Source organism: Nicotiana tabacum, chromosome 2 (assembly GCF_000715075.1).
Source record: "Nicotiana tabacum cultivar K326 chromosome 2, ASM71507v2, whole genome shotgun sequence".
Classification (NCBI taxonomy): Eukaryota; Viridiplantae; Streptophyta; class Magnoliopsida; order Solanales; family Solanaceae; genus Nicotiana; species Nicotiana tabacum.
Genome location: NC_134081.1, coordinates 113,749,808 through 113,763,108, shown reverse-complemented (window position 1 = coordinate 113,763,108; position 13,301 = coordinate 113,749,808). Strand labels below are relative to the sequence as shown.

Sequence of the window (13,301 nt, the reverse complement as noted above, 5' to 3'; positions counted from 1 at the left end):
CACGCCTCCGCCTTTTAAAACATTGGTCACAAAGTATTTTTTGTTCTTTTTTAGTGTATAGCTTCTGTTACGTTTGTGCTTATTTATGGAGAGAGTAGAGACCAATAGCAACAGATAATGAAAACTCTGATCTTAAAAGTAACGATGTTATCCATATTTATATAAAAATATTTAAATCTTTTATATAATGGAAATTTTAAAAAAATACAAAGAACCTTTATTTCTATTTAGTACATCTTAATATATTTAATTACGGATATACCTCAGGTATAGTGTAAGATTTCCATAAAATACAAGGCATATCCGAAATAGAGATTATTACAGGGTATTTAGTGTAATTATAAGAAAAAACGATTTATGCGTGGCTTTAGCATCTATACCCGATTTTGGGATCACAATTGAACCTATACCGACTTTGCAAAATAAATTTGCAAGCCTACCCACTTTATGATCAATTTCAGACTTATCAGTTTGAAGTTAAAAAAATTAGTCTGAAGTAAAGAAATTATACTTCAGATACACTTAAGGCAAAATAGATCTGAAGTGCAACAAATGTTTTCATGCACTTAAGGCTAATAAATCTGAAGTGAAAAAAATTGTACTTCAGATATACTTAAGACCAAATAAGTATGAAGTGCAACTAATAGTTTCGTGCACTTAAGGCCAATAAGTATGAAGTGAAAAATTGCACTTTAGATGCACTTAAGCCCAAAAGGTCTGAAGTGCAACAAACGTTTTCCTACGCTTAAGGCCAATAAGTCTGAAGTGAATAATTATACTTCAGATGCACTTAAGGCCAAAAGGTCTAAAGTGCAACACTTAAGGCCAAATAGGCATGAAGTACAAATTGCCCAGAAACAGAAATTTGTTCTCGAATTTTAACAATCCAATATACGATTTAATACCTAAATCTACTCCAAATGAGCTCAAATTTGAAACATAACCTCTAAATATCATCAATAACAAATTTCAATCATCAATTTATTAGAACAACAATAAATCTAACGAATCCATTTTGCTATTAAGAAAAAAAAAAAAAAACCCTAAATAATAATAAAAGTTAAAGTGTCACAACAGCCCCTACCGTAAAATATTATAAATTATCTTAAAATATATTCACAAACATCTTATAAAATTACGGTTAACCGAGGAAGAATGAAGAGAAACATACTTAAAGTTGTTTTAGTAGTTACAAATTAGAAAATATTTTTAAAATGAGTACAGGTGAGTCGACCAATTTTTACATTTATGCGAGGTGTAGCTCATTTGGTCCACTTCCTTGAAAAGAAAAAAAGGGGAAGAAGAGAGTGAGCGCTGGTTGAGTGAGTCTGTGCCATTTTCCAGACAAAAAGAGAAGATACTATAAGTTCAGTGCTTTGCCGAAATTCCCATTTCATTTACTACTTAATACTTTCCAAAATAAGGGTTTCACTAATTTTTCTTTTTTGTATATTAGTATTTTCGTTTTAGGGAGACCAAGATATGATTATTAGAAGAATTTGGAATGCGAGTACTGAAATAAATCTAAACTTGATATGGCAAATGAGAAGGGCATTCTCAGTTTCAAGTCAAAGTGCAGTTGATTTGGCTTCAAAAGATGCAGAACTCAGGGTCTTCATTGTTGCTGGCGAGGTTTCTGGTGATACAATTGGTTCCCGTGTCATGAATTCTCTAACAAAGCTTTCTCCTTTACCTGTCCGTTTTGCTGGTGTTGGCGGGTAACCTGTCCTCCCCCTTTTCTAATTATTAGTAATATTTTAAAGTTACAATGGAAACTTGAAATTATTATATGCTTTTCACTAGACAAAAGTTGCAGCAGCTATAATTAAGTCAAGTTGTCAACCCCTTTAATTATCATTATTCTTTCTGTGGTGTGTATGTTTATCAGGAAGATGATGTGTAACCAAGGGTTTAATTCTCTGTTTCCAATGGAGGATATTGCAGTAATGGGAATTTGGGAGTTGCTGCCATATCTTAATCAATTTAGAGTATGAATAATTCTGAATTTTCTGCTACTAAAAATCAAGTTATAGTTTTTCCAAGTAAAAAATAGTAATTATTCATGCATGAAATTTGGACCTTATTTGAAATTTGAAATGGCAGGTTAGGCTGAAACAAACTATAGAAGCTGCTCTTTCTTTTAGGCCTCATATCGTACTCACTGTAGACTCTAAAGGATTCTCCTTCCGTTTCTTAAAGCATTTGAGGGGTAATGCTCTGTAGCTTTTGTGAGTTCGAAAGAGATTTCTCGCGTATTCCTTGTGCACTGGGAAAAACTTTTTTCAGCTACCTGTGTTCAACAGGGGATGGTTAGCCCTTTGCACTTCCATTATGTATCACCGTCATTTTGGGCTTGGAAAGGTGGTGAAGCAAGACTAAAAGGACTTCTTCAGTTTGTGGATCATGTGTTATGCATTCTTCCTTTTGAAGCAGAAGTCTGTAGATCAAACGGCCTAGCAGCAACCTTTGTTGGTCATCCCACCCTCGAAGATATTTCGGATTTCCAGGTAAATCAGTATTTTGATCTGTGTTTTATTCTACATTTGGTACATGACAAGCCGTAGTAACCACTAAAGATGTGGTGATGCTTTCTTCATCATTCAGGTAATGCCTTCTTATACCAGTGTCTGGCTTTTTAGCTTTCGAGCATGCAGATATTCTTTCTTTCCAAGAAACCATTTTGCTAGGTGTATGATTTCACTGAGTGATAGCATTTTTTTCCTGTCAAGAAACTATCCACTAGAATTGCAGTGCAATTTCCTGGTGTGATAGAGCGATTCCTTGATGATGCCGTCGTCACGTTAATATATGGTTTTTAGCTTTTGAAATTGCGATTTTCTTGTCTTGTCAATTAACAACTCACCTAATTAATCATGTTTATACACTGGTGAATCCCACTAGGGGAACAAAGAGAAGAGAAATGCTAAGAAATATGAACAAGGAGGGAATAAAGTTATTCTACCAATGCAACAATGAATTTGTAATTTTATGTAGTGTAATGGCGTAATGTAGTTTAATATTCAAATTTTAGGGGAAGGATGCCACAGAAAGAAGATACAGAATTCAAGGAAATGCCGAAGCATTTCTAACTGATTATGGAATATCATCAGGTATGTTAGCTTGTGGCATATTGTTGCTAGAAAGTATATGATGTATCATAATAGATTATATTTGTGTATAGTGTTGCCAAGTTTCACACCCGTGTTGAAAGTACTATGGTGTTTAACATGTCAAAAACTTTTTCTCTATTTTCTACTTATCCGTCAAAACTTTTTTTGCTGTAATTTGTCATTTATTTAATAGTGCAAGACCTTGTTCTCTGTATTTTTTTCTTATCTGTCAAAATCTCCGTGTATCCTTCTTAGTGGCTTACTGAAAAAAGGATGTTGATTTCCTTTTCATCGGTTGGCTGTGCTAATCTATTAACTTCATTTTTCCTTGCCAACTTTCTAATTGTGTTTGTTAGTTTAATTTGTAGGATCCCCAGTCATTTCCTTGCTTCCCGGAAGTAGATTACAGGAGGTTACTCGAATGTTCCCCATATTCTCAAGAACTTTGCAACAATTAAAAGGTTCTTTTCCAGACGTGGTAACAGCAGTTCATGTGGCACCTAATCAACATGTCGAAGACTACATTAGTAAAGCTGTTTGTAAGTGGCCATCATCAGTTGTATTGGTTCCTGGAGGATCACACCAGATGAAATACAATTCATTTAGTGTAAGGCCTTGAGTCTTGTATCTTTACATTTTATAGTGAAGTAGCTGGGACTAGAGTTATGCTTCATGTTCCGTATATGAACTTTTGGGGCTTAGAAAAAGGTTTTAATGCTCATTTTTCTAGAAGAATTAACTATTTTGGGACATACTATGGTCGAAATGACTCAATGAATTGGAAATGGGGCAAGTCCCTTGGTGGCATTATTAAGGTACATACCTCAATGAATATGCCTTGCGATGGAAAACTAGCATCTATTATCTTTGCATTTAATTGTTCCTCACAATGCTAAGAATATGACGGGTTCAAGCTATGGAAACAGCCTCTTGCAAAAATGCAGGGTAAGGCTGCGTACAATAGACCCTTGTGATCCGGCTCTTCCCCGTACCCCACGCATAGCGGGAGCTTAGTGCACCGGGCTGCCCTTTATCGCTGAGAATATGATACACTGTGAGTAGGAAAGAGCCAGCCGCTTGGTTTGGATCTGGGGGATCTCAATTCCAAGGATGAAGACCTAGTCTTTGCTACTAAAGGCTGGCCAATTGGCTAGCATGTTTTCTAGTTCTAGTTTTGTTCTTGATATATAGATAATATATCTTCTAAGCTCCTGGCAGATTGCTGAAGTTATTTATTAATCCAGAACAAATAAAAATATTTATATAACTCCAGAACAAGTGAAAGTGGAAGGTACTTTGTGCTTGTTACGAGTTTTTTTTCTTCAAATTGTTTCATTTTTTTCCCTGTTATTCAAACCGTTGTTATGTGGATTTGATACTAGGCAAGCTATAGGTATGTTTTTAAGTGCCAGCAGTAACTCCAAGATCTGTTTCAGACAATATTGTGTCTTATCCAACTAGACTTTCCTAAATATAGTTGTTGGTATTGGATTCTGTGTGAATTGTGTGCTTGGCACTTTGTCACTATAATTTGTTTTTCCTTTTTATCTAATTTTTTATCACAAAATGAAACTTTAGTGCATTTTTTGTAATTATTGAAGGGGATATACATAGCCTATGGTCCTCAATTTTTCTGCTGTTTAATCATCTTTCCCGTAAAGAAATAACATATCCTATGAAAGTATGAATGACTAAATCAACATGGAAATAATTCCTGGGTTGATGACTTGATGTTGTATGACTGTCCTTTCTCTTTCCCTTCCTTTTGTCTCATGCTCATGAATATATTGAATTGCATCATGTTTCAAGGTGTAGGTGGTAACATGAACTGTGTTTCTGCATTATGCAGGCAAGCAGTGTAGCACTATGCACTTCTGGTACAGTTGCGATGGAAATGCAGCTTGCAAGACTGCCATGTGTTGTTGCGTATCGAGCCCATCTCCTGACAGAATTATTTATACGATACAAAGCTATTATACCATACATCTCTCTTCCTAATATTCTTTTGGATTCAGCTGTAATCCCTGAAGCTCTATTTCAAGATTGCACTCCGTCAAAATTGGCATCATTACTCAAGTAAGCTTCAACTAAGTGATCCTTGTTCCTTTTTGGTTTCCCACCCTAACTGAAGCTTCTTAAATTAAACTTCAATGACGTGTAAAGTGACCTGTCTTAGACAATATAATCCTGGGAAATGCATGAGCTGGACTATACTTTTTTCTACCTTGTAGTTTTGTTGTTTTCTGGTTGGCAAAAGTAAACCAAACCAATCATAAAAAAGGAACAACAGATTTTTATGACGAACCATCCAAAAAAATAGAATGATTTTTAAAAAAATGAACAATAGAGAGTCTGCCTCTGTTTGTGTAAGAGTACATGCTGTAAATCTTTAAAATGGCTTAAATATGACTTGGAATCTTGAAATCACAGGGATTTAATAGTTGATGACAACTTTCGAGAAAAACAAATTATTGCAGCTGAAAAGGTTTTTGAGCTGCTAAGACCTCCAGAGATGAACATTAGTTGCTCAATCCAGGGGGGGATGAGTGTTCCACTTTCTGATTGTACACCAAGTATGGTCGCAGCAAATGCAATGTTGTATTCTCGGGGTAAGCTGGAGTAAGGTGGTTCGTGCTAATTCAAACAGTTGAAGTGAGCAAAGTTGAGATAAGATGCAGCTAGAGAGTTTTGAAGAAAATCTGTTAGAAAGTCAGCAACTGAATAGCAGTTGGATAATTTCTATGCATATAGCGAAGCTCAAGTTGTATCTGCAAGCTGTGTAAAATAGTTAATGAAAAATTTTCACCTCGTGGAAATCGTCCTTCTTTCTCTTCCTCTCTCAGATTAAGGATTGTAACAGCTGTGTTGCATTGGATTAATGAAGTGAGAAGTCAAAAGGAGATCAGAAATATTTCTAGGAGATGTTGGAGATTTATCTGAAGTATCCTATGATCATAAGCTATCAATCTATGATTTGAACCAAATGGGGTTCTAGTGGTTGAACTATTCAAATATACTATTTGATAAGTTGGCTGTATGCGTGGTGATGCATGTTCTTTACCTGAGTGCTTTATTAATTCTTGGTGATGTAAACTAGTCTCCGTCTCTAGTGCTTTATAAAAAAATAAAACTATATTTATAACATGAACTTGCTGCTTCCCTTTCTTTTATCTTTTCTTAAATCGAGGGTCTTCCGAAAACAGTCTCTCTGCCTTCTTGAAGGTAAGGGTAATGTCTGCATACATACTACCCTCCCAGATCCCTTGTGGGATTATACTGGATCTGTTATTGTTATTGTATATCATGAACTTGCTCATCTCTTTTGGTCCCAAAAACCATCCTTAGATCTTAAAGTACCAAATGACAATGTACTAATTTTTCATCACTATTCGCCATAATTATATACTTGATTATTTCCTTATTTTTTGAATTATGAATTGAGAATAGAGGTCCGACCGGCCATATCTAGAAGTTTGACAAGGGAATTGTATTTCCATGTCTAAAGAATTAAACATCTCATCAGACACATAAATTTAATTGAAGTAAAAGTCTATTTGTTCCATCGACAACTATTGAGGAAATCTCTCACGTTCCAAATTTATGGGGGACCTATTACTTTAACCGGAAAAGTAAAGTATTAGGGGAAAAAAGATGTTGAGAAAAATTAATTACAAGTAGCTTGTTTTATTTTTAAGATTACAAGTTTCATTTTTATAGAGAATTACATATCTATTGAATATTTGATATAAATAAAAAGTTGTGTCACTCAATAACTTTATATAAGTTAACTCTTCTTCAAACTTATATATATATATATATATATATATATATATATATATATATATATATATATATTTTTGAGAATGAAGAATTATTCAAATATATATAAGGAGTACGTCAAATACCGCGTGAATAGGGGCGTGAATGCGAGATGCTTTGTACACGAGTTTCCTTTATTATTAATAATTGAAATAGATGTTAGGATAAAACTGATAAAACAATAATCTTAGTCTCCTACTTATTGTGACAGGAATTAAGAAAAGATAAAGGTTCCAAATTAAAACGGAAAGGATAAATAAGAACTCACTCAAGGGAAACTAATTTGCAAGGACCAAAATAAATAAAAGAAAAAAGAAAAAGAAAGTGTACATGATCTGGGAACAGACAGTAGATTCAAGTGATTGGAGTGAAGAAAACAAAAAATCCCTAACTAAACATACGCCACTCTGTTCACTTTGCTCGACAATGGCGTTGGAGCTCCCAAATGATCTGATCCAGCAAGCCAAGATCTCGACCCGAACCGAAGCGGGTCTACCCGACTACAACCCAGATGACCCTTCACTTCCGGCCATGCCTTCTCTTTCCGCCTCCGTCGCCGCCTTTGACCCTTCACCACCCTATCTCCGTTGTAAACACTGCCAAGGCAAGCTTCTCAGAGGGCTTCAGTCCTTGATTTGCATATATTGCGGTCAGAAATTGCACCAAAACGCTAACGTGGCTCCTGACCCCATTTCCTTTAAGTCTACTGTTGGCTATCAATGGTTGCTCCAAGCCCTTCGCCTTGATGGATCGGTATGTTGGGTCTTTTGTACTTTTTTTCCGAAACACATGTTGTTTATTGCAATATGTTAGTGTGTCGGTTGCTTCCTGTTATGAAAGAATTGTAATGTAAGATTGTTTTTTTTTCTGTTGGCTTGAGAATATTTTTGAATCATTGTTAAGAAATATATATTTATACTAAGTTCCAAGCTATAGTCATAAAGAATTAGTGATTACTGTGGTACTTGGAATCCTTGATGAATGGAGTATTGAGTCTCTCTTCCTTTATCTCAAAATACCCCCAATTTGCTCACTGATTTATATGAGTGTGTTGGTTGCTTCCTGTTACGGAGGAATGGTAGTGCAAGATTAGATCTTTTTTATTATATTTTGTGGATTCGACTTAAGCTACATATCTATACTTGGTCTCTCTCTCTCTCTCTCTCTCTCTCTCTCTCTCTCTCTCTCTCTCTCTCTCTCTCTCTCTCTCTATATATATATATATATATATATATATATATATATATATATATATATATATATATATATATATAAATAGTGATTCCATTGGTACTTAAATCCACTGACTTAAAATCCTTGCGGATCAGTATTTGGGGTCCCTCTTCCTTTCTCTTGAACGCAGACAATTTGTTTTATTGCTTTATATGGGTATGTTAGTTGCTTTCAGTTATGGGACAATGATAATACAAGATGAGAGCTTTTTTGGGGTTTCCTTTCTTTTGGGTTATATATTGCTCAGTAGGGGCGGATTTGGCTCGAGCTATATAGTTGAGATTTTCTTAAAAACAAATATATTATAGATTCTAATCCATGACCAAGAATTAGTGCGTGCACAAAATATTAGTGTGTGCAGTGATACTCTAAATCTACTAACTTAAAATCCTCATCCTCCTTGATAGATTGTGTCAGGTTTCTCTTCCTCTATCTCAAAACACACAAAATTTGCTCATTGCTCTATCTCAATATGTCTCTTGCTTCTTGTTATTGGACGATTATGCAAGATTGGGCTTTTTTGTCTTGTTTTGGTTATTATGCTTCAGTCTTATGGCTCGATATATATTTCTGTAGCTTTGCTTAGAAGACGCAGATTCGGCTTGAGCTATAAATTTATATACACATTATATATTTGAATATTTTTTTAAGTATACATACTTATGCTGCGTCCGAACTCATTTTCACAAAGAGTTAGTGGGTGAGTGGAAGCTCGAATCCACTAACTGTAATCCTGGATCCACCTCTGTTGCACATGAATTCTTCTTTCATTTCTTTCTCGCTTAAGCCCTTTAGCATTTCCAACAGACTTTGGTTGTTACTGTAAACTTGTTGAATTAGGAGTAGTTGTTAAGAACTTTTCTCATTTTGGTTTCCAGGAGAAGGTTGGAGCAGCTACTGAAAAGAATCAGGTAAACAAGGGGCCGAGTTCACCCCATGATGAAATTCTTTTGTCTGATTTGCTTGATCTGAAAATTAGATGGCCAACTGAGCTGGAGACAGACAACACTATTACAAATAAGAAGCTAGAGCAAAGCAAAAGCTCTTACAGTTCGACTGTAGTCGACCTGGACAACTTCCTTTCTTTTACAAACATATCCAGTGCTTACAGAGAACAGACAGACATAAGCGATAATATTGGGACTGCAGTAAATAAAACTGATGGAAGTCATGAGGATCTTAGTTTGTTTGAGAATCTCAGATCCTCCGAACGGGCTGTGACCTCTGCTACTGTCCAAACTACTGATGACAGATCCTCTGAACGAGCTGTGACCTCTTCTACTGTCGAAACTACAAATGACTTTACTGGATGGAAAGCAGATTTTCAGAGTGCTGATTCAGGAGAGGAGAATGTGTCTAACAAATCTATCACTCCTATAGGTTCTGCAGGTCAGCATGTGTTTACCACATTTGGCACCTCTATGAGTTCCACAGTTAGTTCTGGAAACCAGCAGGAGGGTTCCAAATCAACTGATGCGTTTGTTGGCTCAGATATTGATCTTTCTGCTCAGTTAGATACGGTTTTTGGAACCCCAAAAGGCCCAATAGACAGAAAACTGACGGATGTTGCAGCAGTTTCTCCTGCAGCTAATGACTGGCCGGCAGTTGACCTATGGGATATTGCAAATTCGGGAGCATCGCAAAATGCTGGGGAAGTTCTTCCAATTGTGAGACCTAAGGATACTGAATTACAAGATAGTTCAAACGACCCCTCTACTAGCATTGATTGGTTTCAAGATGACACATGGCAGACTCAGAATGCACCTGCACCTAAACATGATGCAGCAAATGGAGATCATGATTCTTTTGATGAGTGGGATACTTTTACATCTTTCGCACCCATCATAGATCCTTTTGAGAATGCTCCTGCACCTAAAAATGATGCAGTAAATGGAGATCATGATTCATTTGATGAGTGGAATACTTTTACCTCCTCTGCACCCATCAAAGATCCATTTGAGAAGGCACCTACACCTAAACATGATACTGCAAATGGGGATGATGATTCCTTTGATGAGTGGAATACTTTTACCTCCTCTGTACCCACCAAAGATCCATTTGAGAATATTCTGGTGCAAAGCGACAATGACAACAATAATAATAATGCAGAACTAACAAATTTCAGTTCAAACCTTGAAGATATGGATTTTGGCAGTTTTTCGCAGTCGGATCCTTTTTCAGGTGCACCTGTTAAAGAGGCTGTTTCTGCGGAAGTGAATGACAATATTTTGGAAGTTCCTACCATATTCAGGTGTGTTCATATTTTTATTATTTTTGTAATATGGCTGATTTAGGAAGACTTCTTTTGATTAGTGGAGATTCCGAGGAACATAGGCGTCAAATATTGTTCTTATACTATGGTTGGGGCGAAAAGAGGAGGGGCTGGAGGATTGGCAGAAAATCTGGGGATTAGAGTAAGGGAGGCGAAGTAAATTTAGAGGGGTAATACCCCTCCACATAAGATTTTCCGATTTGGACAGAAGGGAGGAAATAATTTGGATTTATTTCCTTCTATACCAAATGATTGGAAGTAAATTATCAAAATCTTACCTTGGGGATATAAACCAATAAATTTCTCTCTTTCACTCTCCCTCTCCCCTTCCTGAAGCCAAACATAGAGTTAAGGTAGAAATGGAGGAATTAGATCTTAACATAATGAAAATCACAGAATACGAGGCAAAGAAAAAGCAATAGAAAAGAAAGGAGAATCTGGAAGAATGCAGGCTTCAACCATGGCTTTTGAAAGTAAAATAAACGAATTAAATCAAACTTTAGTAAGAATCACAGAATATAAAATATTTGTAAAATGGGAAAAGAATCAAAAAGTATGAGGAAGGAGCAATGCAAGAAAAGAATATAGGAAAAATACTGCAGTATCCGCTGAAAGTTCCTTGGAGAAGGTAAGGGTACAATAAGCTTAAGACAGTTTTGAAGTTTTATTGGTTTAACTTTGTGCAAATTTTGAGAAAGTATAAAATTCAACTTTGTGCAAATTTGAGACAGAAGAAAATAGGAACTGACTATTGATTGGTAACTGTCTTTCATCCTGGAGGTGCAAGGTCCGATTCTCACTAGACCCCTCTTCCCCTTTCACCTACCCTGTGCCTCCCTCGCCTGAAAACAAGAAATTCACAGAAATGGAAAAAAGATGCGAACGTGTTCATTAAAGGGTTTTTCATTTGTAATGACTTGGAAGTTGAAAGGTAGAAGTTTCTGGAAGAGGAGGATTACATGGGCTCTTTTGGAGCTGAGAGAGGAAATTATTTCCGTCTTCCCAGGATGAGAGTTACGTGTTTCCTTGTCCCAGAGAGGTAAAATCACAACATTAACAAAATGACTCAAATCCAACCTAGTTTTGAAAAAAAAATAATCAAGAGATATTATAGATATTTCCAAGGTGATTGACTCGATAGATCTTTATTACTCCTTTTGTTTCAATTTAGATGACACACTTTCCTTATTAATCCGTTCCAAAAAGAATGACACATTTCTACAATTGGAAATAATTCAACTTTAAACTCTTCATTTTATCCATTTTACCCTTAATGGGAAGCTTTTATAACCACACAAATGTCATGGCCCCACAAAGTTTTTACCCCTTAAGCTTTTAGGACCACAAGTTTCAAAAGTCTTCTTTTTTTTTCTCTTAAACTCCGTGCCGAGTCAAACTGCCTCATCTAAATTGAAACGGAGTGAGTACCTATTTATCCAGCTATCTTCCTTGAAAAAATAACAAGTAGCTGTTGACTAACTGATGCTAGACCTTAAATTGATTTTCTTTTTTATTCTGGAGATTTCATGAGAGCAGAGCAACTCAGCCCCTGCTCGCCCCCAAAAAATGGAACAAAAGAGAAAAAAAGAAAAGAAAAAGAAGGCACATTTGAGAGACTAGATTCGATCTGTGTCTGTTCATATTCTAGTTGTTGTTTAATTGTTTGCTCATTAAGATCTATTGTTCTTGAGATAGATGTTACCTTGGGATTTGGCTAGAGTATCCAAGTTGCATTTTAAATTGACTATTGTTCTTCAGAGGGGTCAACTTGGGGACGCAGGGCAGTAGACTACCTGAGAAGAAGCAGTAGAAGAAAGAGATCCAGAGGTAGATGGAAAAGGGGATTTTAGCTAGTTGGCAAAACAGAGATACCTATGACCTCTTTTATTTTTGAGAAGAAGAAAAGAAAAGAGAGGTACCTTATGACTTCCCTGATGTATCTATTGAACCATTTAGGGGACTATATATAATGGCTGACAATGTTCACTAGCGATACTGGAAAAGCTTATGTCTATTTTGAGATATCTACACAATATATTTCAATTGTGATTGTAGATGAAGAATAAGAAACTGAGAAATACTTAGGAGGCAATACTTGGAGAGGTTGCCATGTAAAATCATGATTGTGTGCATGTTTTTTTTTTTTTTTTTTAAACTTCCTAAATATGAGTTCAATCAACAATTTCTTACATTTCATTTAACATCTTTTAGTGCCGTTGATACTCCAAGCAAGGTTGGTGATAATGCTGGACATGCTTCAGAGAATTCAGACATTCGTGGTGAATCGAATCCATCAAAAAATGATATGGATATAGAAGGTATAATGTCGCAGATGCATGATCTTTCTTTTATGCTCGAGACCAATCTATCCATTCCCTCGAAATCTAGCATTTCTCTTCCCAGGGATTGATACCTAGATTTGTTCACTTGGTTAGTCTTCAAGATTTATGTAATCAGGTCGATCCTGTTCATGTATTTTATTGTTAGAGAATATGATTGTTTTTGTAGTTCGTTATCTTAAGCCAAGATCCTGTTCCGGATATCTTTTTGTAACCAAAAGGAGACGAGTTCTGTTTTTCGATAGGGGTAAACAAATGAACCTCCCCACATCCCTAGAGTAGCTTTCTGGTCACGGAGTTTGCGATGTATTGTTTATGGACCACTTTATGAGATACATGTAGGAAGATATATAAAGATCAGATTGTGTTACTACCAAGATTTTCTTGTGGACTCTTCTGTAAAGATCAGATGTTTTCTCATTTTCAGAAAGAAAAAAAATAGATTGCTTTCTTACAATGATTTTACTATTGACATACGATTGGAAACCACCTGAATGCAGTAGTTTGAAGAAAATGAGACAAACTTCG

General features: G+C 35.8%; 2 protein-coding genes across 4 annotated transcripts; both read left to right on the top strand.

Moving 5' to 3' along the window:
- Nucleotides 1-1,248: 1,248 nt before the first annotated feature.
- Nucleotides 1,249-6,258, top strand: LOC107764969 (putative lipid-A-disaccharide synthase, mitochondrial). Of its 2 annotated transcripts, XM_016583545.2 has the most exons (9): nt 1,251-1,366; nt 1,457-1,718; nt 1,889-1,988; nt 2,104-2,209; nt 2,287-2,507; nt 3,032-3,110; nt 3,479-3,717; nt 4,960-5,186; nt 5,541-6,258. In XM_016583545.2, exons 2-9 carry the CDS (start codon nt 1,483-1,485, stop codon nt 5,731-5,733), a joined length of 1,401 nt encoding a protein of 466 aa, XP_016439031.1. In that variant the 5' UTR covers nt 1,251-1,366; nt 1,457-1,482; the 3' UTR covers nt 5,734-6,258. The 2 variants fall into 2 exon arrangements, with proteins under 2 accessions (XP_016439030.1, XP_016439031.1); XM_016583544.2 differs by having other exon boundaries at nt 1,249-1,718.
- Nucleotides 6,259-7,210: 952 nt separating this feature from the next.
- On the top strand, nt 7,211-13,150 carry LOC107796038 (uncharacterized). Of its 2 annotated transcripts, XR_012702700.1 has the most exons (4): nt 7,211-7,682; nt 9,041-10,413; nt 12,193-12,349; nt 12,646-13,150. XR_012702700.1 is itself a non-coding variant. In XM_075237773.1 (3 exons), exons 1-3 carry the CDS (start codon nt 7,260-7,262, stop codon nt 12,842-12,844), a joined length of 1,995 nt encoding a protein of 664 aa, XP_075093874.1. In that variant the 5' UTR covers nt 7,212-7,259; the 3' UTR covers nt 12,845-13,150. The 2 variants fall into 2 exon arrangements, 1 of the variants encoding a protein (XP_075093874.1); XM_075237773.1 differs by lacking the exon at nt 12,193-12,349 and having other exon boundaries at nt 7,212-7,682.
- The last annotated feature ends 151 nt before the right edge of the window (nt 13,151-13,301 follow it).

Excerpts from the sequence above, each read along its gene's own strand:
- LOC107764969 (XM_016583544.2), top strand. The coding sequence starts at position 1,483 with ATGATTATTAGAAGAATTTGGAATGCGAGTACTGAAATAAATCTAAAC. Across the intron at positions 2,210-2,286 it reads TTTCTTAAAGCATTTGAGGG|CTACCTGTGTTCAACAGGGG; the intron begins GTAATGCTCTGT and ends AACTTTTTTCAG. Across the intron at positions 3,111-3,478 it reads TGATTATGGAATATCATCAG|GATCCCCAGTCATTTCCTTG; the intron begins GTATGTTAGCTT and ends TTTAATTTGTAG.
- LOC107796038 (XM_075237773.1), top strand. The coding sequence starts at position 7,260 with ATGATCTGGGAACAGACAGTAGATTCAAGTGATTGGAGTGAAGAAAAC. Across the intron at positions 7,683-9,040 it reads CCCTTCGCCTTGATGGATCG|GAGAAGGTTGGAGCAGCTAC; the intron begins GTATGTTGGGTC and ends TTTGGTTTCCAG. Across the intron at positions 10,414-12,645 it reads GAAGTTCCTACCATATTCAG|TGCCGTTGATACTCCAAGCA; the intron begins GTGTGTTCATAT and ends AACATCTTTTAG.